This window comes from Grammomys surdaster, unplaced genomic scaffold (genome assembly GCF_004785775.1).
Source record: "Grammomys surdaster isolate TR1022 unplaced genomic scaffold, NIH_TR_1.0 485, whole genome shotgun sequence".
In the NCBI taxonomy this organism is placed as follows: domain Eukaryota; kingdom Metazoa; phylum Chordata; class Mammalia; order Rodentia; family Muridae; genus Grammomys; species Grammomys surdaster.
Window position 1 is genome coordinate 321,790 of NW_021604904.1, and position 26,372 is coordinate 348,161.

At 51.8% G+C, this 26,372-nt stretch overlaps 2 protein-coding genes across 5 annotated transcripts in view; both read right to left on the minus strand.

Annotated features, from left to right (window-relative positions):
• Positions 1 to 5,246, minus strand: part of Shkbp1 (SH3KBP1 binding protein 1) — a 14,042-nt gene extending 8,796 nt beyond the window's left edge. Inside the window, exons 1-10 of the mRNA XM_028781594.1 lie at positions 5,115 to 5,246; positions 4,832 to 4,885; positions 4,657 to 4,702; positions 4,473 to 4,546; positions 3,978 to 4,036; positions 3,650 to 3,730; positions 2,958 to 3,119; positions 2,343 to 2,433; positions 2,017 to 2,207; positions 583 to 698 (exon numbers count right to left, since the gene is read on the minus strand). Coding sequence (XP_028637427.1) covers positions 583 to 698; positions 2,017 to 2,207; positions 2,343 to 2,433; positions 2,958 to 3,119; positions 3,650 to 3,730; positions 3,978 to 4,036; positions 4,473 to 4,546; positions 4,657 to 4,702; positions 4,832 to 4,885; positions 5,115 to 5,200 — 960 coding nt within the window. The 5' untranslated portion in view covers positions 5,201 to 5,246. The remainder of the gene's footprint in view (positions 1 to 582; positions 699 to 2,016; positions 2,208 to 2,342; positions 2,434 to 2,957; positions 3,120 to 3,649; positions 3,731 to 3,977; positions 4,037 to 4,472; positions 4,547 to 4,656; positions 4,703 to 4,831; positions 4,886 to 5,114) is intronic.
• Positions 5,247 to 5,613: 367 nt separating this feature from the next.
• Sptbn4 (spectrin beta, non-erythrocytic 4) overlaps positions 5,614 to 26,372 on the minus strand; it is an 88,837-nt gene continuing 68,078 nt past the window's right edge. For 3 of the 4 annotated variants that reach the window (XM_028781596.1, XM_028781599.1, XM_028781600.1), the window contains 16 exons: positions 24,037 to 24,261; positions 22,952 to 23,041; positions 20,769 to 21,047; positions 20,537 to 20,667; positions 19,277 to 19,481; positions 18,128 to 18,508; positions 16,534 to 16,778; positions 15,463 to 15,601; positions 15,294 to 15,378; positions 14,315 to 14,511; positions 12,891 to 13,510; positions 11,661 to 11,733; positions 10,830 to 11,122; positions 9,215 to 9,388; positions 9,015 to 9,057; positions 5,614 to 6,699 (listed from right to left, as the gene is read on the minus strand). In XM_028781596.1, the coding sequence (XP_028637429.1) occupies positions 6,541 to 6,699; positions 9,015 to 9,057; positions 9,215 to 9,388; positions 10,830 to 11,122; positions 11,661 to 11,733; positions 12,891 to 13,510; positions 14,315 to 14,511; positions 15,294 to 15,378; positions 15,463 to 15,601; positions 16,534 to 16,778; positions 18,128 to 18,508; positions 19,277 to 19,481; positions 20,537 to 20,667; positions 20,769 to 21,047; positions 22,952 to 23,041; positions 24,037 to 24,261 (3,339 nt within the window). In that variant the 3' untranslated portion in view covers positions 5,614 to 6,540. The remainder of the gene's footprint in view (positions 6,700 to 9,014; positions 9,058 to 9,214; positions 9,389 to 10,829; positions 11,123 to 11,660; positions 11,734 to 12,890; positions 13,511 to 14,314; positions 14,512 to 15,293; positions 15,379 to 15,462; positions 15,602 to 16,533; positions 16,779 to 18,127; positions 18,509 to 19,276; positions 19,482 to 20,536; positions 20,668 to 20,768; positions 21,048 to 22,951; positions 23,042 to 24,036; positions 24,262 to 26,372) is intronic. The other variant, XM_028781597.1, reaches the window with a different exon arrangement.

Consider the following 26,372-nt stretch of genomic DNA (forward strand, 5'->3'; position numbering starts at 1 on the left):
CCCCCTTTTCTCTCTCTCTCATTTTGATGTGACTGTCACTAAGCTGCCCAGGCTTACTCTATAGCTCAGGCTGGCCTTACCTCAGCCTCTGGAGTAGCTTAGGTTACAGGCCTCCACCAGCAGGCCCAGCCTGGCTCCATGGTTCTGAATTTGCCCTCTCTGCTTTGCCTCCATGTTACCTTCACTGCTTTTTCCTGTTTCTCGCTCAGTGTTTCTTTCTGTGCTTCTGTCCCTCTCTCAGTATACTTTCGTAGGACAAATACACTACAGTTCCGTGTTTTTTCTTTACATTTTAGATATGGCCTGGGCTGGATTGAGTGATGAACACAGGCATATCCCTCTTGCATCCTGTCACCTCTTCATCGGCTTGAAGAATCCCACTGGTTTCCAAACCCACCCACCCTTCACGTTGGCTCTTCAGCCACTCCTATAGGAAGGCCTCCTGGATGTTCTATGGACTTTTACCCCACACCTACCATAGGGTTCTCTTGCTCTTTTTCTAGGTAAGGCAGACTAGGAAGGACCCCTAGACCTGCATAGTCTAGAACTTGGGAAGAGGGAGCCAGGCTGGCTCAGACTCACCTGCCAGTGCTTGGTCACGGCGTTCCAGACACCGATGCGTCCTGTGTGGCTTGTGGCAATGAGCTGGTTTCCAACAAAGAACAAGGCCTCCACAGGCACACCCAGGTGGAAGACACCTGTAGGCAGCAAGGGGTTGGTGTGTGAGGGGGGAGGCTCAACAAGAGGCTGGAACCCCACTGCAGGTCTGGGGGTGGGGCAGCAAGAAGCCCAAGGGCCACAGGTTGTATGGGGAAACAGAATCCATGGCAAAGAGGATTCCAGGAGTTACACAGACTATCTGATGGGTGTGGGACTGTAATGGCCAGCAGAATTCTAACAGGTTGAGGTTGCCAAAAGGGCCCACACCCTTCCATTGGAACAAAGGGCTATAACAACTAAAGGCTGATTTTGGTTGTTATTGTTTTGAGTCAGGGTCTCAAGTAGCCCAGGCTGGCCCCCACCTTCTGTGTGCTGGATTACAGCTATGTACCACAGTACCCAGGTTATACGGTACTGGGATTAAATCCAGGATTTTATCTTCCTCTCTCTCCAGACCCATAAATATATATATAATAAAATAAATCAGGGCTTGAGAGATGGCTCGGTGGTTAAGAGCACTGACTGCTCTTCCAGAGGTCCTGAGTTCAAATCCCAGCAACCACATGGTGGCTCACAACCATACGTAATGAGATTGGATGCCCTCTTCTGGTGTGTCTGAAGACAGATACAGTATACTCATGAATAAAATAAATAAATAAATCTTTAAAAAAATAAAATAAAATAAATCAGTGTTGACTGAGTATGGTGGCTGTAATCCAGTGTACTAACTGGTTTTGTGTGTCTACTTGACACAAGCTGGAGCTATCACTCAAAAAGGAGCCTCCCTTGAGGAAATGCCTCCATAAGATCCAGCTGTAAGGCATTTTCTCAATTAGTGATCAGGGGTGGGTGGGCCCACTGTGGGTGGTGTCATTCCTAGGCTGGTGTTCTTGGGTTCTATAAGAAAGCAGGCTGAGCAAGCCAGGGGAAGCAAGCTAGTAAGTAACACCCCTCCATGGCCTCTGCATCATATCCTGCTTCCTGACCTGCTTGAGTTCTAGGCCTGACTTCCTTTGGTGATGAACAGCAATGTGGAAGTGTAAGCTGAATTAACTCTTTCCACCCCAGCTTGCTTCTTGGTCATGATGTTTGTGCAGGAACAGAAACCCTAACTAAGATATCCAGTAATCAGGAGTTGAGGGGTAGCTTGGGCTACATGGTAGAACCTTGTCTAAGGCAAAATGAAACAATGAAACATGCAGAGTTCTGAAGGTCTAAAGCACTGTCTCACAAGGCAAAAAGACCGACTCCCCACAGAATTCCCACTCTCCCCATGGGTCTCTGAGTTTCAGGGGTTGGGTTATTTTTACAGGTTACAGGATGCTACAGAGTTCTAGAAAAGTCCGCGACACACACCTATCTCAGAGCCACCACCTTGTGCCTGCAGCGCCCACAGAAGGATCTCACTGCCGGTGGCTGCAGCCACCATCTTGTCATGCTCCCCCAGAGCACCGCTAAGCACCCGTGCTGTGAGAGCCAGGCGCTCGATGGGCCAGTCCAGGCGCGGGCTGGAGAATGCAAGCTGCCAACCGGAGGCTTCCTTCAGCCTGTGGGATTGAGGGACGTCAGCAACCCCCACCTCAGAGCCACCCTATCCACAGGGGCGGAGCCTCCCACTCCCCCATCCCCACCCCTATCCACAGGGGCGGAGCCTCCCACTCCCCCATCCCCACGCCCAGCACCTATAACAGACGAGAAAGTGGGTATATGCCACAGCAATCCAGTTGTGGTGACCACACACCAGGCGCACCATCCCTGGCTCCTCCGGTTGGCCTTGGGGGTAAGAGAGGAGACCAGAGCAGGCAGGGTCACAGGGGCCCACTGGCCCTGACCTCCTAAGGGACAGAAATGTAAACTACATCTGGTGGTGTAGGTTATCTGGGAAACTTAGTGAGACCCTGTCTCAGAATTGAATGTAAAGCGAAGGCTGGGGTCTGGGGAGCTGGTTCAGTATACAGTAGCAGTTCTGGCACATGCCTGACAACCCAAGTTTATTCTCCAAAACCTACACGGTGCCCTTTGGCAAGTACTCGCTGTGTTCGCACATGCACACACACAATAATGATAATTAAATAAAATAGATCATCAAATAAAAAATAAGAACTTGGGGAGCAAACATTGAGACCATACTCATAATTCTAGCACTCGCGAGGTTGAAGCAGGCAGACTGGATTGCTCTGAGCTCCAGGCCAGTAAGATCCTGGCTCAAAAAAAAAAAAAAGAAAAGAAAGAAAGAAAAAGGCGGCTAGCGATACACAGAGGCAGAACGCTCGCACTAAGCGCAGTCCCAAGCTTACCTGATGGGGACGGAGGTACTCTCTCATCTAGCATTCGGCCCAGCAACCCTGCATTACCCAAATTGGGGGGCATCGTGTTGCTTCGTCGAACAGGGGCTGGGCGTCCCCCTATTTGTTGGGGCCCCACCAGGCTGTGTCGGTTCCGCCGCTTCACTGGGAACACTATAGTGGGAGGAAGTGGCGGGCACCGTAGTTAAAATCATGGTGTGGCAGTCTATGAACACTTAAACCGCGGCAGGCATGGATTCCCTGTGGGGGGCACTATGTCCTGGGGAAGGTGTCCCGTGGTGTCCGGATACAGCATTCAATGACCCAGAAGCCTGTCATAGGGAAAGACCTGGTTTGGTTGGTGCTATGGTATTGTTGCCTTGTCAGTGTTTGCTAATTTGGCCAGGCCTGGCAGGCAGGTCTGCAATCCCAGCTAGTTGGAAAGCTAGAAGTGGAAGAAACTTAAGGAAACTCAGACTACAACTCCCATCAAGCTCCAGTGTATGCTTCTGAACTCTAAAGAGAGTTGGCTGTTGCACGGCTTCATGGAAAATGCTGTTTCCTATTTCCTTTCCAAGCTTCTGATAAAGAACTACAACTCCCATTGCACCTCAGGGCTCCAAATACCTAAGGGTTGAAGCTTTATGGGAAATGTAGTCTTTAACCCAACCTCCCCCTCCCTAGCATCAATTGGGTGTGCCCACCTGGAGGAGGTAGATAACCATTGAAGAGGACATTTCCGCAGGAAGACCGATCCAACTCTTCCCTTACCTGCAGGCGACGAACTGCAAGGGAAGGACTCAAAACTTCATCTTGAGGGAAACTAAGGCAGACCTTTGTCCCCTCCCTCATCTGTCTTTCCACAGAGCTATCCCCTACCTCACCCGCTTCAGTGCGAGACCCAAATCCAGTGCTGTTAGTTCTAACTTCTCAGTCTTTTTGACTGGGAGACTCAGAGAGGTAGAGAATGTTCAGGAAATAACTGAGGGAGCTGACTGGGTGTGAGGGGTGGGGCACGGGACCCTCACTTACCCAGTGGAGTGAGCCCATAGAATTGGGCTTCATGGAGGAGGCTGGAACCATGGACACCCCTGGGTAATAGGAGAGATTTGGGTATAAAAATCTAGGGCGTAGGGGTTGGTAGCGCATTGCGAGGAGAAAGGTTTTGAAACTGCACAGAGAATACTGAAGCCTAGTTAGCTTTGACAGGCATAAGATTCTAGGGAGGTTGAGAGTGGTGAACACTTGCCATTCCAGGACATGGGAGATAGAGGCCGGCCTGATCTGGATTGAGTTTTAGACAGCCAGGGCTACAGAGCAAGGCCTTAACTCAAGCCAACGAACAAACACATAAAACTACTTGTTTAAAAATCTAGATAACAAGGATGTTGGAATGGTGCAACTGTGTGGGTATATCTGAAGAGAGGGAACATAACATGATCAAATAATTCTAATAAAATGGAACAAATCTAGTTTCCGAGGAGAGATTCTATAGAGCGGCAAACTCACCCATTTACCCATACCAACCTAGGGTCTAACTCTTTGGTTCGCAGGAAATTGAGGATTGGAGCAAAGACGGTGGGGTCCCGGTCGATGAAAATCTGCATGGTAGGGGCGGAGGGGGGGGGGTAAGGGTCACGGAAATGCCCTAAGTAGGAGCTCCTGTCCCTCTTCCCACCCGGCGTCCCGTTTTTGATCTAGCCCTACTCACAGCTCCGGTCTCATCTTTCAGGGTTGAGATGCGTCCGCTCAAAAGACTACAGGAAGGGGAAACGGAGGAGGTGTCATGGGCCGAGTTGCAGAGGTGAGTAGGGTAAAATGGGTCTCCCCACACCCCCTCCTTTCATCCCCTCCTACCCTCTCCCCAAACTGGCTCTCCTAGTCACCTGGAGAAGAAGGAGTCTGGGATCCAGGTAAGCGTCTGGCGGGAGGTACTGAACCTGGGCGGTAAGGTACGGAGAGGGAACAGAAGAGGAGTGAGGACCGCCGCCTCCTCCCATGGGGATTCACGCATTCTCCTTTGGCATTTTTTTTTTCATCCAAGCGCCAAGCATCCAGCTTGAGGCGGAGCAACTCTTGATGGACCGGGACTACCACCTCCACCCCCAGAAGAGGCGGGCATCCCGCCTCGGTCCGTAGGATCGGGCCTCGGGGATCCCCCACACTCACCGCTTGCCCCCTACGTTCAGATGAATCACTTCCCCGGGTGCTCCCCGACCCGGGACCCCCTCCGCTGCGGTCGTCGCGACAGCCATAGCCCCCCTCCCCCGGCAAGCCGGCCGGCTTGCGCCCACTTCCGGGTGTGCACAGACCCCGCCCCCGCCTCTTGTTCATTGGTCTAGAGACTCCAGGATCCGCCGACGATTGGACAGAGAGTTCGCTCATCGCAATTACGTTCTCTGATTCTTTAAAGAGGGGCGGTCTTTCCTGGCTTCGACGGGGAGCACCTCGGGGATGCTTTGGAGTGCTTTAGCAACTTCCTCCCTTTTCTAGGTCCCCTTATTTGAGTACAGTATATAATGGATGCAGCGATTCGTTGAGGAGTACGTGTGCAGATCTTGAAATGAGCCTAATGCTTAGGTCGAGTCTAGGAGACTGTCTTCGCAGCCTCGGCCGCACACCAGCCCACCCCCCAATCCTGTCTCAGATACACGAACAAACCAGAGTAGACCGTCAAAGCCAAAGGGTTTATTATAGGTACATACAGTGTGCGCCTGCCACACCGCCCCGCACCCCCTGCCCTGGCGGCGTCTCCAAGCAGCCACTGGGGGTTGCCTGTAACCCTGATCCCCCCACTCCCAGGGAGGTGCTCCAGCCAGAAGCATGCAGGGGGAGGGCTTCCCCACCCCTTCCCCTCGGGAAGTGGCATTTACAGCTGGGATCGGGGAGGAGAGAGGAAGACAGTTTTGAACTTTGACTCCCCTCCTATTAAAAGCCTTCGCGGATGCGGGGCGGGGGGTGGGGGGGAAGGAGAGGGAGGTCTACGTTTTTGCAAAAATAAACTAAGTCAGGAATTAACCACATGGCTCTGAGATGGCGGAGTACAGGGGCTAAGGGCCCCTTTCCTCCCTCTTCCCAGACAGATCAAGGCAGCATTGGAAGTGAGGTAAAGGCAGGGAGGGAGTGTGTCCCCTCCCCACCCCCTAGCACCCTGGATGGTCCAGGGGACCTCACCAGCGCCCCCGTTGTCCATCCTTAGGGCGGAGAGGAGGCCAACAAATCACACCTCCTAGATCCCTCGCCGCTCCAGCTTCTCGGGGCAGGAACTGACGACTGGGCAGGGAGCTTGGCTCAACTGGCTCCCTGCCCGTCCCCACAAAGCTCAGTTATTGCATAAAAAGAATGGAGCCCCAGCACCTGGGGTGGGGTTGGCGAGCGGGAAGGGACCGAGATATGGCTATAGGGACAACAATCCCCTACCACCACCTCTTGGAGTGCAGAAGTCCCTTCTATTCCAGGCCCACCGTGGCACATCCGCAGTCACTCTGGCCCTTGCGGATGAGAAGGTGTCTTTATGTCCACAGTGCAGAGAGGAGGGGCAAGGAGTCTTGTCAGACTCCAAGTAGGGGGTGGGGGTGGGAGAGGATACCTGGAATCACTTCCGGCGCCCGCTGGCCCTACGCTCCCCGCCCTCACGTTTGGGGTTGCCCTCGTCTGTGGATGATGTGGTAGGGAGTGTCTGGCCCCATCGGGCGATCTCGGCGTGTTCTGCCACGGAGCTAGCCACAGCCTCCAGCCAGCCGTTCATCTCCTCCTGGCGGAAGAAGCAGGACAGGTCCGTATTTGGAAGAGAATCTCAACCACACCGCCCTCCTCAGCGTCACCTTCCTCTGTTATCAGTATAATGCGGACGGTACGGATAAAAGAACAGTTATATGCACCCGACTCCTCTCCAAGCACTTCCGTGGATTTATTCACTTAAACAGAACCAGCCCTCCCTCCCCGCAAGCAGAGAGAGACAATGCAGGTGAAGTACTGAGTACTCGGCAGGTGAAGTACTCGCAGAGCCCTGACACCAGGCCCTTTGCTAACTGGTTAATACATACCAACTTACTTCATTTGTACAAAAGCCCTGAGATATGTTATTTTGGACCAGCAAGAGGGCCAGGTGAATAAAGGTATGTTGGAGCCTAAAGAACAGCGAGTGCTGTCACCAGGACCCTCCCAGGAAGAAGAGTGCTGACTCAGGAAGACTGCCCTCCACCTCCACACCCAAGGCACAGCACACTCGTGACAACACACATATTCATTGATACACGCACACAAATAAAATGTACTGGGGCAGGGTGATGGGGCACCCCTTTAATCCCAGCACTTAGGAGGAAGAGGTAAGAGGATCTCTGTGAGTGTGAGGCCAGCCTGGTCTACATAGAGAGAGTTCCAGGATAGCCAAAACTTCAGAGAGACCCTGTCTCAAAAATAAATAAATAAATAAATAAATAAATAAATAAATAAATAATAAAAACATAATTTAGGAACTAGAAAGATGGATCCATGATTAAGAGCACTGGCTGCTCTTCCAGAGGCCCGGACGCCCATGTGGAGGCTCACAAACATGTTGTGAGTCTGGTCTCAGGAGTTACATCTTCTGGCCTAGGTGGAGGAACCAGGCAGCCATGCAGTACACATGGATGCATGCAGGCAAACATACAAATACATTTTTTTTTAATTTTTCAAAGGAGCCAGGTATGATAGTGCATGCCTTTAATCCCAGCACTTGGGATGCAGGGGTAGGCAGATCTCTGAATTTGACACTATCCTAGTTCCAGGACAGCCAGGACTACACAGAGGAACCCTGTCTCAAAAATGACAACAACAAGCAAAACACAAATGAACAACAACAAAAGGCAAAAACAAAACAACGAACCCAACAACCCTTTCCTTCGTGTGGTGTATGCGTCTGTATATGTTGGGGCGTGTATCGTGCACACGTGTGGAGGCCAGCAGAGAGCCCACGTGTCTTGCTGTATCTATCCCCCTGACTCCCACCAGTCAAAGTCTCTCAGTGATTCTGGAGCTGGGTTCACCGGCAAATGCCTGTGAACCTCTTGTCTTGGTTTAACCCTATTATTAAGGGATTATGTAAGTCGATGGACAGCCATGCCTGTCTTCTTTTCAATTAAAAAAAAAATTAATATGGATGCTGGGATCCAAATCATGTCAGGTTTGAACAACAACCCTGTTCACCACTGAACCATTTCTAGCTCCAATAAGGAAATATTTGTTATACATCACATTCACTCCCTTTAGCTCAGAACCCTGACTTGCCCCCTACCTACACGCCAGCACACTCAGGATAAAATCCTCCGGAATGGCCCCTAATATTGAGAAGTAAAGCTGCAGGGGACCATTCCAGGACCATTTACCTCACCTCAGCTGTCCTACCATAGAATTGCCTTTGCAATTCTATCCTCTGGGTTGTCTCTATGAGGATCACACACCTCTCCTGTTTTTAAGGCAGAGTAGCCCAGGCTGGCCTCAAATTCACTATATAGCCCAGAATTGACCCTCTTGCTTCTACCTCCCATGAGCTAAGATTACAGAAGGTAACCATACTCAACCTTGATCACTCATTTTGTTTTGTTTTAACTGTGCTTGTGTGGATACATGCCATGTGCATATTTATGCTCTCGGTGGGCAGAAGAGGGTGCTAGATCCCCAGGAGCTGGAGTTAAAGGGAGTTGTGAGCAGCCAGACATGGGTGCTGGGAACCAAACTTGGGTCCTCTGGAAAAGTAGTTAAGCACTCTTACCTACTGAGCCATTTCTCTAGAACCTTGATCATTCCTTTTTAAACTTATACCCATCATCTTTCTGGCCTTCTGAGTTGCCATGGCAAAGAAGATAGACCTGGTTATCACGGCTAGCAAGCACCTGCCCTGGATCCCTCCCGGTGACCCCTGACTCGTTAAGCTCCTCGGGACGCTCACTTCTTCCCTGTTACAACCCTGATCGCTCTGCCTTGTGCGGTTCCTTTGATTTGAGTTGCCCCATTACTTTGATTCAGGAACCAGCCAAGAAGCTAAGCCATTTAAAGGACAAGCTGTGGGGTAAAAGGACCAGATCTTACCTCATCTTTAGCCTGGAGCAAGAACTCGCTGCCATCCTGGGTTCTGCAAGAGGGAGGAGACACAGGACTTCATCAGGTAACTTGAGGGACCCAACCCCCTCTCCCCGTCACCCATTGTCTTTCAAGGGAACCCACGGGACCACATGGAGGAAATGAAGCGACGCCAGGACCCCTCCCTTCTTCCCATGGGAGGGACTCACTGGAGCTTGAAGACGTGCTTCTTTTTCTTGTAGTCACTCGCCACCTCACTGGTGGCTTTGTGCAGGCTGAGCAGTGGCTCCCCACCATGCGTGCCCCCTGATGCTGGGCCTTTGGAGTCCTTGTAGAAGCCCAGCTCCCCCTTGCTGAGCACACAGTAGAGGCTCACCCATGACCTGGGGCGATGAGATGGTGACAGAGCTACATACTACCGTCAGAGAGTGCTGGGTCTTGCTACTCTGGACCGTGCTACCTCTGGTCCTCTGTCCTAGTTACTTAGCCACACGCCAGGCTGTTCTTCTATAAGGCAGTTCCTGTTCTGGGAGGTGTGGCCAAGGCTCCCAGAACCAAGAGTTTGCCCAGGCTAGACCTTCTGTACCCTTCTTTATCTCGTCCCACATTGACTTTCCAAAAGCAAGACACAAGCCTCGAGACTAGGGGTAGAGCCTAGCAGGAGGTAGAGCCCTTGTCAAGAATCCACCAGTGAGGAGTTGGAGGCGTGTCTCAATCGGAAAGCATAAGACCAGGGGCTTGAACCCCTGTCCTGATTCTGTTACAAGCTCCTGCTTCATTCATTGGTCTTGTTTTCCCACGCATTACCTTCCAACACCCCTGTTTCATTCATTAGTTCTCATTTCTCCACCATTCACCAAGTTCCTTCAAGGAAGATTTACTGCTCTACATTTTGGAATAAGAAGATCTGGCCTCCCAGCCAAAGCCCCAATATTGGAAGACGTCTCAGATGGGAAAATAACATACAATAGGTGTCCCTGTTCATTGCCATCTTGGTCTAGGGGCAAGAAGAAACACTATGATCCCCCACCAGCCAAGCCCAAACCTGCTCTGTTCGTGACTTGGGTCGTGGCTTTACCTGTTCCCACACTCTGCATCTCAGTTGAACAAAAATGTATTTAACATGGACAAGATGGACTCACTCCAAAACTACACACACACACACACACACACACACACACACACACAGTGGTTAGGCCTGTGGAGAAGGCTCAGCACTTGCAGACAAGCCTGACAACCTGAGTCTGATCCCAGGTCGACCCACGTAGCGGAAGGAGAGAACTGGTTATCACCAGTTGTCCTGGGGTCTTCACACACAGCTTTCACCCCAAGCCCAGTAAATGTAATTTGGATAATTTAAGAAAAAGCTTCTCGTCTGGACAACTGCGATAACCTCCAACAATGCACTAGGTCCTCAGTTTGGGCTCTGTTCCTTTTCGGACTCCCACTGATATTGTAGTGGCTGGGGGCTATCAGGTGGGGGGGGGGTCCACCCCGATCACTGATTGGTGCCATCTTGAGGCTCCAATTCACACCCCGTTGGAATCATCTAGAGTAGACTTTACCTCCAGTTTGCTGCTTTGCCACCTGGGGTGGTTCCTGAGATTAAAATCCCAGTCTATTAACGTTTGGGGCACTTTTGTCATGCTCTGGCTCAGCTCCAGACACTTCGGTATTGGACACTCAAAGCCTTGGCCACGCCTCTCCACTTCACGGATTGGAGGCTTTGAACTTGAGCCCCACCTCTCCTCCCGCCCAGCTACTCATTCATTAAATACCCAGAGCAAGCGCCCAAGCCATCCAAAGCCCCGCCCACGCGCTCACCGGTTGGACGACTTGCGGTTAGCGTCGAGCTCGCGCTTGCGCAGCAGGAAGCCCTCGTGCTGCACTGTGTGAGTGGGCGGAGGTGGCGGCGCGGGGGCGGAGCCTCCCTGGGCAGGGGCGGAGCGCGAGCGCCGGCTTCCCCCGCCCTCACCACCCTCTCGAGGCCGTGGCCGCCGGCGCGGCTTGGGCCGGTCCCGTGCCCGCGGCCGATCGGGCCGAGGTGTCCGCTCGGGCGGCTCAAGCCCGTTGGGCAGGCGACCAGGGGGAAGCTCGCGAGGCTGAGGCAGCGACGGCTGTGTGAATGAAGGGAGGGGGGGAAAGGGGTACTGTGCATGATGACTAGGGGAGCATCCTGTCTCAGGGAGCCCGAGGGCTTGGGGTCCCATCCGTCTTTAGGGCCACCTATCTTGGAGAGAAACATGGGAGGACCTTCAGGGCTGAGAGGACCCTATAGGTTTTGATAACGGGTCATTCGACTTTGGGCTTTGGAATTCTGGAAACTGGGAGGTTAGAGAGAGGGTCTGAGGAGGTAGACGGTGCATAGAATTTCTGTATGAAGAATATTGTGTAACTAATAAGAAAATGGGCACCTCTCAGACCTGGAGAAATATGGAGTCTAAAATAGATGGACGGATTAGAGTCCACTATGTGTGTGTGTGTGGAGAGAGAGAAGCCTCCTGGGTCTGTGGCTCCATCTTTCTAAGGGAACAGTATGGGGCCTCTGTTGACCTCAAAGTACAGGAAGAAGGATGGGCCTGGGCAATGGTTGCCTCTGAGATCCTGGCCACTAAGAGGGCTTCCACTTCCACCCATCCCAGTTGTCCAACTTACCACCCCAGCAGGGAGCCCTGGGCCTGCCTCTTTTTCCTGAAGCTGCTCCACAATATCGGCCAGGGTGGCCTTCCTGGAGAAGAAGAGACAAGACCGGAGTGAGAGTCTGGGCCTTTTGCTACTGCTCTGCCTTGGCTGGACAGAGGAGCCTCCAAAGCAGGCCTCTGTCTGCAACTCAACAGTCTGACACATGTGCGTGCCTTGCACACCACGGGGATTCCTGAGACAGCAATGTACAACCAAATCCTCTCTTCTCTAATTTCTTTAAAAATTTGTCTGACCTTTTACAACATTTTAATTGTTTTAGGGTTATCTATGTGTATGACTGGTTTGCCTGCGTGTACCATGTCTACCACATGTGTGCCCTAGTGCCCTCTGAGGCCAGAGAAAGGCATTGGATTTCCCTGAAGCTAGACTTTCTAAGTGGTTGTGAGTCACTCAGTGTGGGTGCTGGGAACCAAACTTAGGTCCTCTGGAGAGCAGTAAGTGCTCTTAACCACTAACCATACACACACACACACACACACACACACATACATATTGCTTTTCAAGACAAGGTTTCTCTGTGTTTCTCTGTGTAGCCATGGCTGTCCTGGAACTCACTCTGTACACCAAGATGACCTCAAATTCAGAGATCCACCTGCTTCTGCCTGCCTCCTGAGTATTGGGATTAAAAGCGTGAGCCACCACCAACAGTGCCTATCTGGTGTGTGTGTGTGTACACACATGCACACAGACATGAGAGTCAGGGTCTCATGCAGCCCAGTGTGACCTCTGGCCTCCCTGAGGAAAATCTTGAACTCCTGCCCCTCTCACCTCTACCTTCCAAGTGACGGGAGCACAGGTCACCACACTAGCATGGCTTGTTTGTTTTAGAGACAGAATCTCAAGGGCAGCCCTGGTGCTCAGGATGTATTATTGCTGGTGGCCTGGGTCTCAGTCCTTCACTCCTAAGTGCTGGGGCCACAGTTGCATCACCAGACAGACCCTGCTGCTCTTCGAGCTTTGAGCAGAGCATAGGGCAAGCTGATGGCTTCAGGCGTTTAAACATCCGATTATCGTCCTCCGTACATCCCCCTGAACTCCCAAGTCCCCTGGGCTTCCCCTCCCAGCCCTAAATGTTCTGGGTCTTCACTGTCTGGTGATAAGACTGGTTCCCTCGCTGATCCTGGCTCTCTGGCCTTTGTCTCCGCTTTCCCCTGCTCTAACATCCTGATCAGAGGTCCTTACCCTTTGACCAGCTCTCCTCTGGTGGGAGTCTCCTGTTCGCTAGACTCCTGTCGTTCTATCCGTCGTTCCCGCCGCTCCCGCCGCCTCTCCATCTGCTCATAGCGACCCAGAGTAAGGCTGTGCGGCCCCTCGTGGTCCGCGGACTCCTGGCGCTCAGGCCGTCGCCTCCGCGCTGCCTCCTCTGGTTGATCCGTGGACTCCTGGCGTTCTGATCTTCGTCTCCGTGGCAGCTCCTCCGCACGATCCGCTAACTCCTGGCGCTCCGACCGGGGCCGGACCTGCTCCGTCACCGCCGGAGTTCCAGGGGTGTCCGTCGTGTCCAACGCTGCGGCAGTAGGGGCCGCGGGTTCTACCTTCCCCGAGGTCTCCGGCAGCCGGTCAATGCGCGGCTGGAGACGCTCGGGCTTGAGCTCCTGGCGCACATACCCAACCCGGGTCCGCACCTCTGCTGACAGCGTGTCCGAGGCCCTACGGGCCAAAGGCTCCAGGCCCCTGTCATAGCCCCCTGGACGCAGCAAGGGTGCTGCCTTGGCCGCCAGCTCTGTGGGGTCCCCAAAAAACTTGCGCCCCAGCAAGGGAGTGGGTGGTTGCTTACTCTGTTCTGCCTTGAGTTTCTCGATCTGAGGGTAGAAAGATTAGGTCAGGTTGGGTTAAGGGAACGTTTCGCGAAGGTGCTGGGCGTTCCTCCTGTCTGCTCAACTTAGTTCACCCGGAAACAGGGTTCTCAGCCACTGCTTATTCTTAGCAAAGACCTTAATCCCTATTCTTTCCACAAACACCCCTTGTTCTTGTAGAGGTGTTGGGATCTCGCTCTCTGTCCCTCCCCTCCCCTCTCCTCCTCTTCCCTCCTCCCCCTCCCTTCCCCTCCCCTCTCTGTCCTCCCTTTTGTTGGGTCTTTGTTTTGCAGAGTGTGTGTTGGGGAACTACTTGGGTGATAGGGTTTCACGCAGCCCAGACTGGCTCCAAACTCGAGATTACTGAGAGTGACTTTGAACTAACTTCTGATCCTCCTGCCTCCACCTCCCAGATGCTGGGAATACTGATGTGTGCCACCACATCTGACAAGTAAACTGTCACTTCTCTGGTACTTTTCTGATCCCCACTGGCATGGCAGCTTTCTAACAGTCTCTCTCAACAGGACTTGTCGTCCACATTATTTTTCAAGCTTCCTTTTGGACTCCTCAAGACCAGACTTTTGTTTTGCAAAAAGGGCTTCTGGAAGTCCAGACTCCCCCACCCCCATCTCATCTCCCCAGACGCAACCTTTTTCTTCATCAAAAATCTTGGGCCCCCTCTAGCAATTACAGGTCCGATCCTCTGCTTTCACTTGGAGCCCAGTAAGGGTCTGTGTCTAGTTCTGCCCAAAGCTCTGAGCCGTCTAATATAGTAGGACGGTGGGTGGGAAGCAGGGTCTGGGGTCTGACCGTGGTCAAGCGTCGCAGAGAGCTGAACCTCTCCTCCCATGCCGCAGCTGCTTTCCGGAAGGCCTCGTGTCGCCGGATAAGCTGCTCCACCTCATCCACACTGCTGCCCAGCTCCCGGCTCTGCAGGAGCGGCTCCTGAGCTGTCAGCCAGGCATCCGCCACCACGGCCTCCTGAGCAAACTGGTGTACCTCCAGCACTGGGGAGCAGGCATAGGAGACAGGCACTAGGAGAGCCTCAGATCTTTCCCTAGAGTGAGGGCTATGGTTTTCTAGCCTCCCAAATCCTTGGGCTACTCCCAGTCCCGCCTTACCAGTAATGGAGACTAGGCTATTAAAAAAAAAAAAGAAAGAAAAAAAGAAAAACAGGATGGGGGGAATGGGGTAAGGGGATAACATCTGAAATGTAAATAAAATATCCAATAAATTTTTTTTTAAAGACACTGAATACAGTTTTTTAAAAAAGCAAAGCAAAACAAAACAAAAACAAAAACAACAACAAAAACCATTTAATTTATTGTGTGTGTATTAGGACAGTTATATGGGACCCAGGTCTCCCCTTTCCCCAAGGAGGTCCCGGGAATCAATCTGAGATCACCAAGCTTGGCGGCAAGTGACTTTACTCACTGAGCAATCTCTCTGCTGTAGGAACAGGGGCTATTTTGTTTCTTTGAAACAGGGTGTCAGGGGACAACAGGAATGTGCCCCACCGCATTCAGTTTTATGAGGTTCTAGATATGGAACCCAGGGCTTCAGGCATGGAAGCAAGCACTCTATCAACTGGGCCGAACCCCCAAGTCTCTGGGGAGGGTTCTAAAGATACCTACACCTCCCCACAGTGATCCGTCCTCGGGGTTGGTTCTGGAGACCCAAGGTTGATGTGCGAAGCACGCTCATGTCACTTGTGACCCTCTGCCCTTGGCTAGACATTCTGAACTATGCCTCCTGTGACCCCATGCGCCTTATTTAGACCCTTACTCACTCTGCTGCAGCCACTCCCAGTGACGGTCCCACTTCTCCGACACCTCCTCCTTCCTGCTTCCCAGCTTGTCCAGCTGTGCCTGGATCTGGGAATGTGTGGGCAGGTGAGCAAGGTACCAGGGTATGCTAGGAAGGTAGGAGCAGAGAAGAACCCCCCTTTCCCCCACCACCTCATCTGCCATGGCACTTTTGTTGAGTAATAGAGAACGCCCCAGCTCCTGGCAGGCTGTCAGCTCAGGCACGCGAGCCTCCAATTCTGTCTTCAGGCCCTGGTGGTAGTTCATAAGCACCTCCACGGATGACACGTCCCTGTAGTGAGCAGGGGACAGGGGTCAAAGCTGCATGCAGCCACCCTCAGCCTGGCCCTTAGATGCAGCTCCGCTGAACACAAATCCTTTGCACTGCTGTCCTACAGAATTTCAGGTCAGCAACCTTGTCTGGCCAAGTTCTGAGGGGCCAGGGTCTTCATTAATTCAGTGATTCGAAGGTGCCAATTTTTTTTTTTTTTTTTTGCTTTAGCACATCTAGGAGATCAAGTCTTCCCTCCCACCTCTCTTCCTCTGACAGGGTCTCCTGTTGCTGGCCTGGAATGCACTAGGTAGCTAAAGATGACCCTAAGCCCATGATATGCCTGTTTTTACCCCCTCCAAGGGTGGAGATTACAGCTGTGCACCTCTGCATCTGGTTTTTAAAAACTTGGAAAAAATTCTTTTTTTTTTTTACTTTTTCGATGTAGGGTCTCATGCAGCCAAACTGTCCTCAAACTCAGTATGAGGTGACGGATGACAGGATGACCCTCCTGGATCCCTCTCCCTCTAACTTCTCAGGGTTGGGATTGCAAGCATGTGCTACCAGACCTGGCTTTTATTCCACACTGGGGATGCAACCCAGGGCCTCCTGCCTGCCACGCAAACACTCTACCAACTGAGCTGAGACAGCCTCAAATCTTTTGTTTACAGTAGGCAGGGTCTTGCTAAGTTACCCCACACTTGCCCTGAACTCTTTCTCCTGCCTCAGTTTCCTGGGTGTCTGGGTTAACAGGCCTGTGCCACCGGGCCGAGTTCATGTCTGGCTTCTGCTGGACATTGACCCAGAACTATTGTGCGAGAAACTAGGTAAGCATCCAGAACAGTAAGGGAGCTGTCAGGCTGCTCGTGTGTTTCCTGTCGGGAAGGGGCTGTTGGGGGTCTGGGCAGCTACCAACGACTGCCAAGGGACAGGCAAAGTGGGTTAAGGAGCACCTGGGTTTGTCAGCTGCCCCGATCTGGCCTGCAATGCCGTCCATCCAGGAGAGCAGGTCGCGGGCCTGGCTGTGGAAACGCAGGGCGTCGGCCGTGGAGCTGACGTGCAGGCGAGCATCCTCACAGGCTGCCAGCAGCTCCTTCCAGCCCTGCAACACCTCCTGCTCACGGCTGGCGATAGCCTCGGCGTGTTCGCCCGCGTACACCGTCCGCAGCTGGGCCGCCCCCTCTTGCAGCTGCCGTACCTGAGGGACAAAGCCGTGTCGTGTGCCAGGCCTGCGAGGGCACAGACTCCGCCCTCTTATTCATCTTGCTTGACTCAGCCTCCATCTTTCTCTCCTCTAGCGCCTGTGGACCATACCTCTCCCTCTTTCTCTGCCTCTGTGGTCCAGGCTCTTTCCTTTCTCCTTCCCCAGAGCCTGTAACTCAGGCTCTTCCCTTTACCCCGCCCCTGTGGCCCAGGCTCTTCTCTTTACCCCTCCGTGATCCAGATCCCTCTCTTTTTGACTTTTCCCCACCCATGAGGCCAAGGCTTCTGCTCCTTTCTTCCCTAAGGCTCACGGAATTCTCAAAGACTCATTCCAGCACTTAGAGCTTGCTGCCTGGTCCTCCACTGACTTACCAGTGTTCTGGCTTTTATCTCTACCACCAGGTTTCTTTCAACTTTTGATCTGAGAACTCTATTTCTGCTGTGCTATCGCCTACTTTTTTCTACTGATCTACCTTTCTCTTCTCCCAGAGCCATCTGATATTCCTAGGAGCCCTCTTTCCACCCTGATGTACATTTGGCATATTTGCATTTTTTTTCTGTTCCATTTATATCAGACCTATTAGCTTCCTAACTTGGTAACCCAGTTTCCAAATACGCATATTCAGTTTTTGTTTTGAGACGAGGTCTCACTATGTACTCAAGGGTAGCCTCAAACTCAGGATCTTCCTGGGATTACAGGAAGTGTGAAGTTATGCCTGGTAGATTAAATTAAAAACTTTTTTTTTTTTTTACATAAGGTCACACTCTGTAGCCCAGACTGTCCTTGAACTCTCGACAAGCCTCCTGTCTCAGCATCCCAAGTGCTAAGGTTTCAGGCATAAGCTACCTTGCCCAGCTTAGATGATTTCTGATAGATACAGGAGTCTTGCTGCAAGTTCAAGGCCAGCCTGGTCTACACAAAAAGTCTCCAGAATTTCACGAGACTGTTTAAAAACAATTAAGGGCTGGAGAGATGACTCAGTGGTTAAGAGCACTGGCTGCTCTTCCAAAGGTCCTGAGTTCAATTCCCAGAAACCACTTGGTGACTCACAACCATCTGTAATGAGATCCGGCGCCCTCTTCAGGTGTGTCTGAAGATAGCAACAGTGTGCTCATATATAAAATAAATACTTTTTACACTTTTAAAATGATAAGTTTCAGCATCCCCACCCCATCTCGACTGGAATTTTTGGCCCTGTGCGAGCAGTCCACTTCTCTCTTCTCAGTTCCCTCCTGTTCCCAAGCTGCTCTCTGCCCACTGCCTGCCTGCTGACTGCACCGCAGTTGTTGCTGTTGTCTGTCCTCCCGGTCACACTTCTCAGGCCCTCCCACTCACCACCCCACCTGGGACACGAGGAGCTGCAGGTCGTGCTCAAAGGCTCGCAGGGTCCGCTGCATGGAGCTGGCACTGGGTCTGGGCTCAGGTGGTGCCGTCAGGCGGGGCAGCCGCCTCCGCTTCTCCTCGATCTGCCCTTGAAGCTCTCGGGCATCGCTGAAGAACTTATGCAGCTCCCGAGAGGCAGCAAGCAGCTGGGCCCGAGTGCCCATGAGCTCCAGCAGTTCAGCCCAGGCCTCGTTCAGCCCATCCTTCCACTCAGCCATGGTGGCTGCTGCCGTGTGACCACACTCAATCAGTTCGTCCACCATCTGGTTGACTGCCGCCAGCCGCTCCCGCCCTGCGGTTCCCGTCTCACTGGCGAACTCTGAGAACTTCTCCTGTAGCACCTGAGATCAGGACATGAGGATGGGGTGAGAAAATACAACGAAGTGGGTGACAGTGCCTCCTCCAACCTGTTACCATGTGACAGAAGCAAATGATGATAATAATTATCACTATAATAAAATAGTATCTAATAGTTCTTGGCCATTTTGTAGCAATAATATGGTAAATGTTAAAAAGTAGATGATATATAGTATTAATAACTAACACCAGGCTAGGTATTGAGTGTACCATGCCTGTTTTGTGTGTGTGTGTGTGTGTGTGTGTGTGTGTGTGTGTGTGTATGTGTGTGACAGGATCTCAGATAGCCAAGGCTGCCTAAAACTTACTATGCAGCCAAAGATAACTGGAACTCCTGCTCTCGCCTTCTCAGGTGCATGAGTGTTTTACAATATATAAATGTATCTTTCAGGGCCATGAGGTGGAGTGATTAGAAAGGAGGTCCAGAGACATATATACACTGTGGCTGTTAGTATTGTTGGTATGTGGAGGTTTGAATGAATACTTGGTCTCCAGTTGGTGGAACTGTTTGGGAAGGATTAGGAGGTGTGGCCTGGTTGGAGAAAATGTGTCACTGGGGATAGGCTTTGAGGTTTCAAACGACTTTGATCATTCCCAGTGTGCCTCTCTCTGCCTCTCACTTTTGGATTAATGCGCCGAAACCCCGAAACCCTAAATGCAATGAAACATTTTCTGTCACTGGTTGCCTTGGTTCTAGTGTTTTGCCATCACAATGGAAACGTACTGAGATACAGCATGATAAGAATCCTCACCGACACATGTTCAAAGTCCTGGCCCAGCTCCGGCGAGCCAGCCACCACCTCCTTCTCTGCTATCCAGTGTTCCAGTTCATCCACCTGACGGCTGAGCTGGTAGAGCCAGTACTGCTGTTCCAGGCTCACCCTGCGTTCTTCACCCAGCTCCTTGAGCGCCACATAGAGGCGATCCACTTGAGACTGTCGACGGCTGATCTGTTCACTGATGGTGAAGACAGGGGATAAGGGAGAGCCCTCTGAGACTTCTGGGAGCACCTGTAACCTCCCCTTCCGAAGGCACGACTGGTTCCTCCTGAATCTTAGGAGGAAATGCCCGGGTCCTGGTTCTTAAGATTTCCCCCTGGTGGGGCTGTTTTCTGGCAGTCTCACACAGAACCAGCTGGGAGCTCACTGTTATAGCAATAATGTAAGTGACACTAAAAATAATACAGTGACACAGTATCAATAACTAACATTGTGCTAGGGACTGAATCCACCACCAATGTTTGTATGTGTATGTGTACATACCTATACCTATATATCATATACATATACATGATATACATATACATCATATGCATATTCATATATATGGGGAGAGAGAGAGAGAGCGCTCATCTAGCGCAGGTTGCCCTCAAATTCTCTGTGTAGTCAAGAATGACTGGAACTTGTGCTCCCTCGGGACTGCTTGCACAAGTGGATACACTCACCTCCACGCAGCTGTTCCCAGCATCTCTTAACGGCTTTGTTAATTCGCCCTTTGGCTCCTTGCCGCTGCCCAATGACTGTGGGCAGGGTTTCTAACTCATGGTCCAACTAAGAGGTCCACCTTCATTGAGCTTTAACCTCCAGGCTTCTGGACTTGGGTCTGGATCCGTGGTCCCTTCCCACCCCTGGACCAAGCCCCCTAGATTCGGTGATGTCACATGATCCAGATGTACCAGGAAGGCTCAGCCCCTCCCACAATCTGATCTCAGCACTCCAGGTTTTTCAGTCCTCCCAAACACCTGTCTCTGTCCCTCTCTGTGTGTCTCCAGCTCTCAGACAAAGATCTTGCTATGTGACCTTTTCTGGCCTGGAACTCTCTTTATTCATCACGCTGGCCTTAAATTTGGGACTCTTGCCTCAGTCTCCTGAGTGCTGGGAACACATGAATATTCCATCAAGCCTCGCTCTGGTACTCTTAACTTAAGCCTAGTCATTGATGGACCCTCCTTCCGAAATGACCCCATCCCTGCCCTGTCTGGCCCCGCCCCGCTCGCCCACCCGCTCGCCCACCTGTCTGGGTGTCCCATTTCCAGTAGCGCCCGGCACTGGCGCGACAGCTGGGCGATGCTTTCCTCATAGTTCTCCACGCCCTGTTCCAGTTGCAGATGCTTCTTGAGCAGTTGCAGGGTGCTCTGTTCATCCTGGGACACAAGGCACCCTCGATGAGTTCGCAGAGGACCGGGGGTTGGGGGGGGGGCTGGCTCCGGCGTCCCCGAACCCCAGACCCCTGTTCCGGGCGCACCTTGCCCTTGTCCTCACTCATCATGAGCAGCTCCTGCTCGCCCAGCCACGCCTCCACCTCAGCCACGTCGAAGTAGTACTGTTCCACCTGGAAGGCGGCGTCCAGCGTCTGCTGCCGCCGTTCGGCCGCTTCCCGCAGTCCGGTCCAGGCGCTCTGCAGCTGCTCCTGGCCGCGTCGCACCGCCTCGGCCTCAGGGCTCCGCAGTGAGGCCAGCACGCCCGCGCGCTCCAGCACCTCCTCCAAGCGCGGCCCGTGAGCCTGGATCTCCCGCCGCAGGCCCTACGGATGAGATGTCCGGTGGAGAGGAGAAGATGAGAGTCTCCACCCCGATCCCCTCTGCCGCTGGCTGGGCCACTGAACTAGAAAGGACACCCTCACATCCCCTGCCACTGGCCGTGTACCAACTCACTCATATCCCCATGCTAAAGATGGGAAGCGGGCCCTGACGAACGAAGTGCAATCAGGCAGAAAACTAGAGGCTGGCTCCAAAGAGCATGCTGTCAAGTTTGGAGATGTTGGACAGGGCCCTTTGGGAGGGCTGCTGGAAGATGCTGTCTTCTTGGACTTAACAGCAGCGGTGGCTACCCTACACAAGTCTGATCTGGGTACTGAGAAGTGCGGCAGGATTGGGGAGCGGCTCAGGAGGCACCACACTCTAGCTGAGGATCTATTGGCAATTTATGGTGGGAAAAGGGCAATCATCTTTCTTTAGGGTTGTAGCCCCATACCCATGCACGTTAGAACACAGTACAATAAAAAATTAAAAAGTAGCCGGCATGGTGTCTCATACCACTAATCCCAGCCTTTGGGTGGCAGAGGCAGGTGCATCTCTGAGAGTTCTAGGTCAGCCTGGACCACACTGTGAGACCCTGTCTCAAAAACAAATAAATAATAGTTTTAAAAAATATTAAGGAAGGGAATTGTGGATGAATGTAGGGAAGTTGGGGGCGGTATAGGGACGTGGCTATGGTCATAATACATTGTATACATATATGAAAATCTCAATGAGGAATTAAGATACATATAATATAAATTTAAACTGAGAAGGGGATTAGGTGGGGTAGTGAATCCCAGTGGTGCAGGTCTGCAATCCCAAGTTCTCAGGAGGTTGAGGCAAGAAGGTTGCAAGGGCAAAGCCTTCCTGAGCTATGGAGTAAGTTGAAGGCCACACTGGCTGTCCTGGAACTTGCTCTGTAGACCAGGCTGGTCTCCAACTCAGAGATCCACCTGTCTCTGCCTCCTGAGTGCTGGGATTAAAGGCATGTGCCACCAGCACTCACCATCCAGCTGTTTGGGGCTTTTACTAAAGGGTTTGTCCCCAGGGGTTGGAAGCACTGTCGTGGAGAAGCTAACTGTTAGTGTCCAGAAATTGAGTTAGAGTTCCAGAGATTTTTCAAAAGATTCAGATTCTACTCTCCTTACTTGAAAGGATTAGGGATTTGCTTGCTATTTCTCTCAACTCTCCCTACAACCATCTTTTATTACCTCTAGAACTGGAAAATGAACCTGGGACCTTTGGAAGGCTAAGAAAGCACTTTATCACTGAGCCACGCCCCCAGCCCCTCACTGGGGGATTCTAGGCAGGGGCTCTACCACTGAGCCACGCCTCCAGCCCCTCACTGGGAGATTCTAGGCAGGGGCTCTACCACTCAGCAACGCCTCCAGTCCCTCCCTGGACTGAGCCACGCCTCCAGGCAGGGGCTCTACCACTGAGCCATATCCCCAACTGTTCACTGGAGGATTCTAGGCCTTTACCTACTGAACCATCATCTGACTGGCCTCCTTCTGTAGAATTTTTGAGAGGGAGAAGTCCTTCCTCTTTGGTTTTGGTAGCAATATGTAAACCTGAATCGTTGGACGCCTCTCATCACCAACTAAAGAGAAGACAGTGGCCTAAGAGCAAAGTTACCTCAGAAACAATGACAAAACATGAAGTGGAGACCTCTCTAGATGCAGATGGATCTACCTGCTATCGGCATGCTTGTTGAGTACAAGGGACAACTCATATTCTCTCTCTCTCTCTCTCTCTCTCGCTCTCGCTCTCGCTCTCGCTCTCTTGCTCTCTCGCTCTCTCTCTCTCTCTCTCGCTCTCTCGCCTTCTTAGCTTATTATTTACCCGACTTCTTTTCTACCATTCACATCCACATGGGTCCCACCTCACTCCTTTACCTGACTCAGCTCACCTGGTTCTTTTTGATGTGCTGCTGGACAGCCTGCAAGCCAGTGCCTCGCTCTGTCTGCATGGCCAGCGGCAGCCGCTCTTGAACCCACGCCTGGAGAGAACACAGGGGAGGGTCAGGGAGAGAAAGCACCCAAGGATTGCTGCCTCCCAGCTACCCTTTTGACCCCATTACATGCACCAGTGCCCTTTCACCTAAGCAGCCTCTTGTGTAACATACTACCATCCTGCTTTCTGCTCTTGGGGGCAAACTCCTGCTTAGCTTTGGCCTCCAACACACTGGTCCTGCTTCCTGGGGTTTCCTTCCCATTGTTCTCACCCCATCCTTCTTCAATCCAGACATCCTCGCTGCCAGGAAGCCCATCTACCCTCTGACTTTGAACTTCTTGGAGCTGTTACAGCTCCTCAGAGCCACTATCCTGGCCTGAGCCATCCTAAAGGGTGTGTGTGTGTCTGTCTGTCTGTCTGTCTGGGGACAAGCCTGAGCCCTGTATGTAAAGCAGCAGACACAATTGCCTTTGGACATCTGCGGGCCCTAGCATCCTCCAGTCCGGTTTGGCCAAGAATGAGTAAAGAGTAAACGAATGAGTTAGTGGGTACATGACTCTAAGCAATGAGTCTCTGGATAAGATGACTGAAAATGAGTGAAGTCAGGGGTCAAGACCAATGCATGAAAGTGAATCCGTGGCCAGGGATGCTGGGCACATTTGCAACCCCAGCATTGGGGATGTGGGGAGAGGACAAGAGAAGAGCAAAGCCATCTTCAGCTATAGAACCAGTTTCAGGCCGGCCTGGATCACATGAGACTGTCTCAAACAGCCAAAAGGTAAACAAAACAAAAAGGCGAAAAACAAAGCAAAACAAACCAAAAAAAAAGGAAAAGAAAAGAAGAAAAAATTTCCTGAGCAAATGGAAGAGTGACTAGAGTAAAGGAATGTGCAGGAGCGAAGGACCGAAGAATCCATCTGACTCCCGCCCTGGTGCAACAAGGACTACCCAGTCATCCTCTGGGGCTAGGGTATCAATCCCTGGCCTTAAGTCCCGCCCCATCCTCAAGCCCCCGTCCCAGGCCCCTATGCCCCGCCTCACCAGTTCGTCGTCCAGGTCGTGCGCCACCTGATGGAGCTCCTTGGATGCCAGCAGCAAGCGGCGACGCTCCTGCAAAGGCTCCAGCAGACGCACCAGGCGCTCGCCCACCGCGCTCTGCCGCTCGCCCACCAGCTCCTTGCTTGCCTGTTCCAGCGGAAGCGCTGCCGTCTGTGCCTGTAGTTCGCCCACCTCTCGGCACCACTCCTCCACCTGAGATTCCATGGACTGTGGGGACAGGGGCATGGTCAGTGGTCCCGCCCTCCCTCCAGGCTCCTTATGGTGACCAGGCACTCATGTGAGCAGATCACTTCACTCTGTCCTGTTCGATGCCCCTTGGAAGTACCACACTCACCCTGCATGAATACACAGAGCTTCTAATCAACCCCTACCTCCTAACTTTTTGCCTTGGGGTGGTGGGTGGAGTCCTCTGTCAGGTATGTCCTTCCTTGTCAATCAGATTTCAGCTCAAATGTTGCCTTCTCAAAGGACCACCACTCCCACAACGAAATTGAGCTATCCATTCATGAATTTTCTTCAAGGTGGAATGAATCTCTATTTTAGGTAGGAGGGAATTGAGGCTGGGTAGAGTAATGAATCAACCTTGACTAACGAATCAGTCTTGTCAGATATAAAACTAAACACAAAGCTACAGCAAGGTGTAGCTCTTTGAGATGGGGCTTGCTTGGCACGCAGGTTACCCTGCCTTCCATTCCCCGGCATTCAGAAGATGGAACCGGAGAGTCAGGAGTTCAAGGTCAGCCTGGGCTACATGAAAACCTGTCTTTAAAAACAAACAAACAAACAAACAAAAAACCAACCAAACAAAAAGGCTAAATACACTGGAGAGTTAATATATCTTATAAATGTCATTTGAAATCACCAAAGATCAATAAATGGGCACAGGTCAAACAGCGATCGATTTACCTGGATCCTTTCCTTGTTCTGTATGTTGAAAACGGTTACAGATGGGGTAAAGGCTTAAAAGGGATGTGTAAACCCATAAATTAGATGAAAAACTGCCCCAAATACTTTGAGAGTCTAGGGTGGGGCCTTTCTAAGAATAAAAGTCAGTAGGGCAAATAATTCTAAATCTGGCCACATTAAGATACGTCCACACTGACCCTAATGTCACAAAGCACCAGAAGGCGAATGACTAGTGAAAGAGACATTTCGAAGTTATTTGAGCAGGAAGCCATTATTTTCTTAAAAAAAATTTTTTTTTACACTTACTTGTTTGTGTGTGTGAAGGCATGTGTGTATGTGCCGTGGCACACATGGGACTGTCAGAGGACAACCTGAGAGAGTTGATTCCTTCCTGCTGTGTGGCCTAGGGATCAAACTCAGGTCATCAGGCTTGGCGGCAAGTGCCCTTATCCTCTGAGACATCTCTCTCCTTTAAAAGATTTATTTACATTTTTACTTATGTGTATGTGTGCTTCTCTGTGTGTACCACGTGTGTACAGGTAACTCTGGAGATCAGAAGAGGGTGTTGGATGCCCTGGAGTCACAGGGAGCTGTGAGTTGCCCGACGTGGGTACTGAAACCAAAATTTCGTCCTCTGGAAGAACAGTCTTTTTAGAATTATTTTATGTGTGAGGATCTTGTCTGCATATCATGTGTATGTGTGTGTGTGTGTGTGTGTGTGTGTTACCCTTGTTGGAGAGAACAAGGCATTGGATCTCCTACAACTGGAGTTACAGATAGTGTGGTTTGACTGGGAATGGCCCCTTAAGTTCATACATTTGAATACTCCATCCTCAGTGGGTAGAATTGTTTGGGAAGGATTAGGAGGTGTGGCCTTGTTGGAGGAGGTGTGTCACTAGGGGCAGGCTTTGAGGTTAAAGCCCACATTAGACCCAGTAAGCTCTTTTCTCTGCCCAATGCTTGTGGATCAGTTGTAAACTCGCAGCTACTGCTCCAGTACCTTACCTGCTTGCCTGCCTGCCTCCCCCCATTATAGTCATGAACCCTACTACCCTGTGAACCAGGAGCCCTGCTCCAGTAAATGCTTTCTCGTTATAAGTTGCTTTGGTCATAGTGCCTTATCACAGAGATACAAATGTAACTAAGACAGCCTGAACTACCGCATGCGTCCTGTGAACTGAGTCTAGGTCCTCTGCAAGTGCAGCTGAACCACCTTTCTAGCCTCCTCCCTCCTCCCATCCTTCCCTCCCTCCTCCCATCCCTCCTTCCCTCCTCCCATCCCTTCCTTCCTCTTCCCATCCCTCCTCCCTCCTCCCATCCTTCCCTCCCTCCTCCCATCCTTCCCTCCCTCCTCCCATCCTTCCCTCCCTCCTCCCATCCCTCCTTCCCTCCTCCCATCCCTCCTTCCCTCC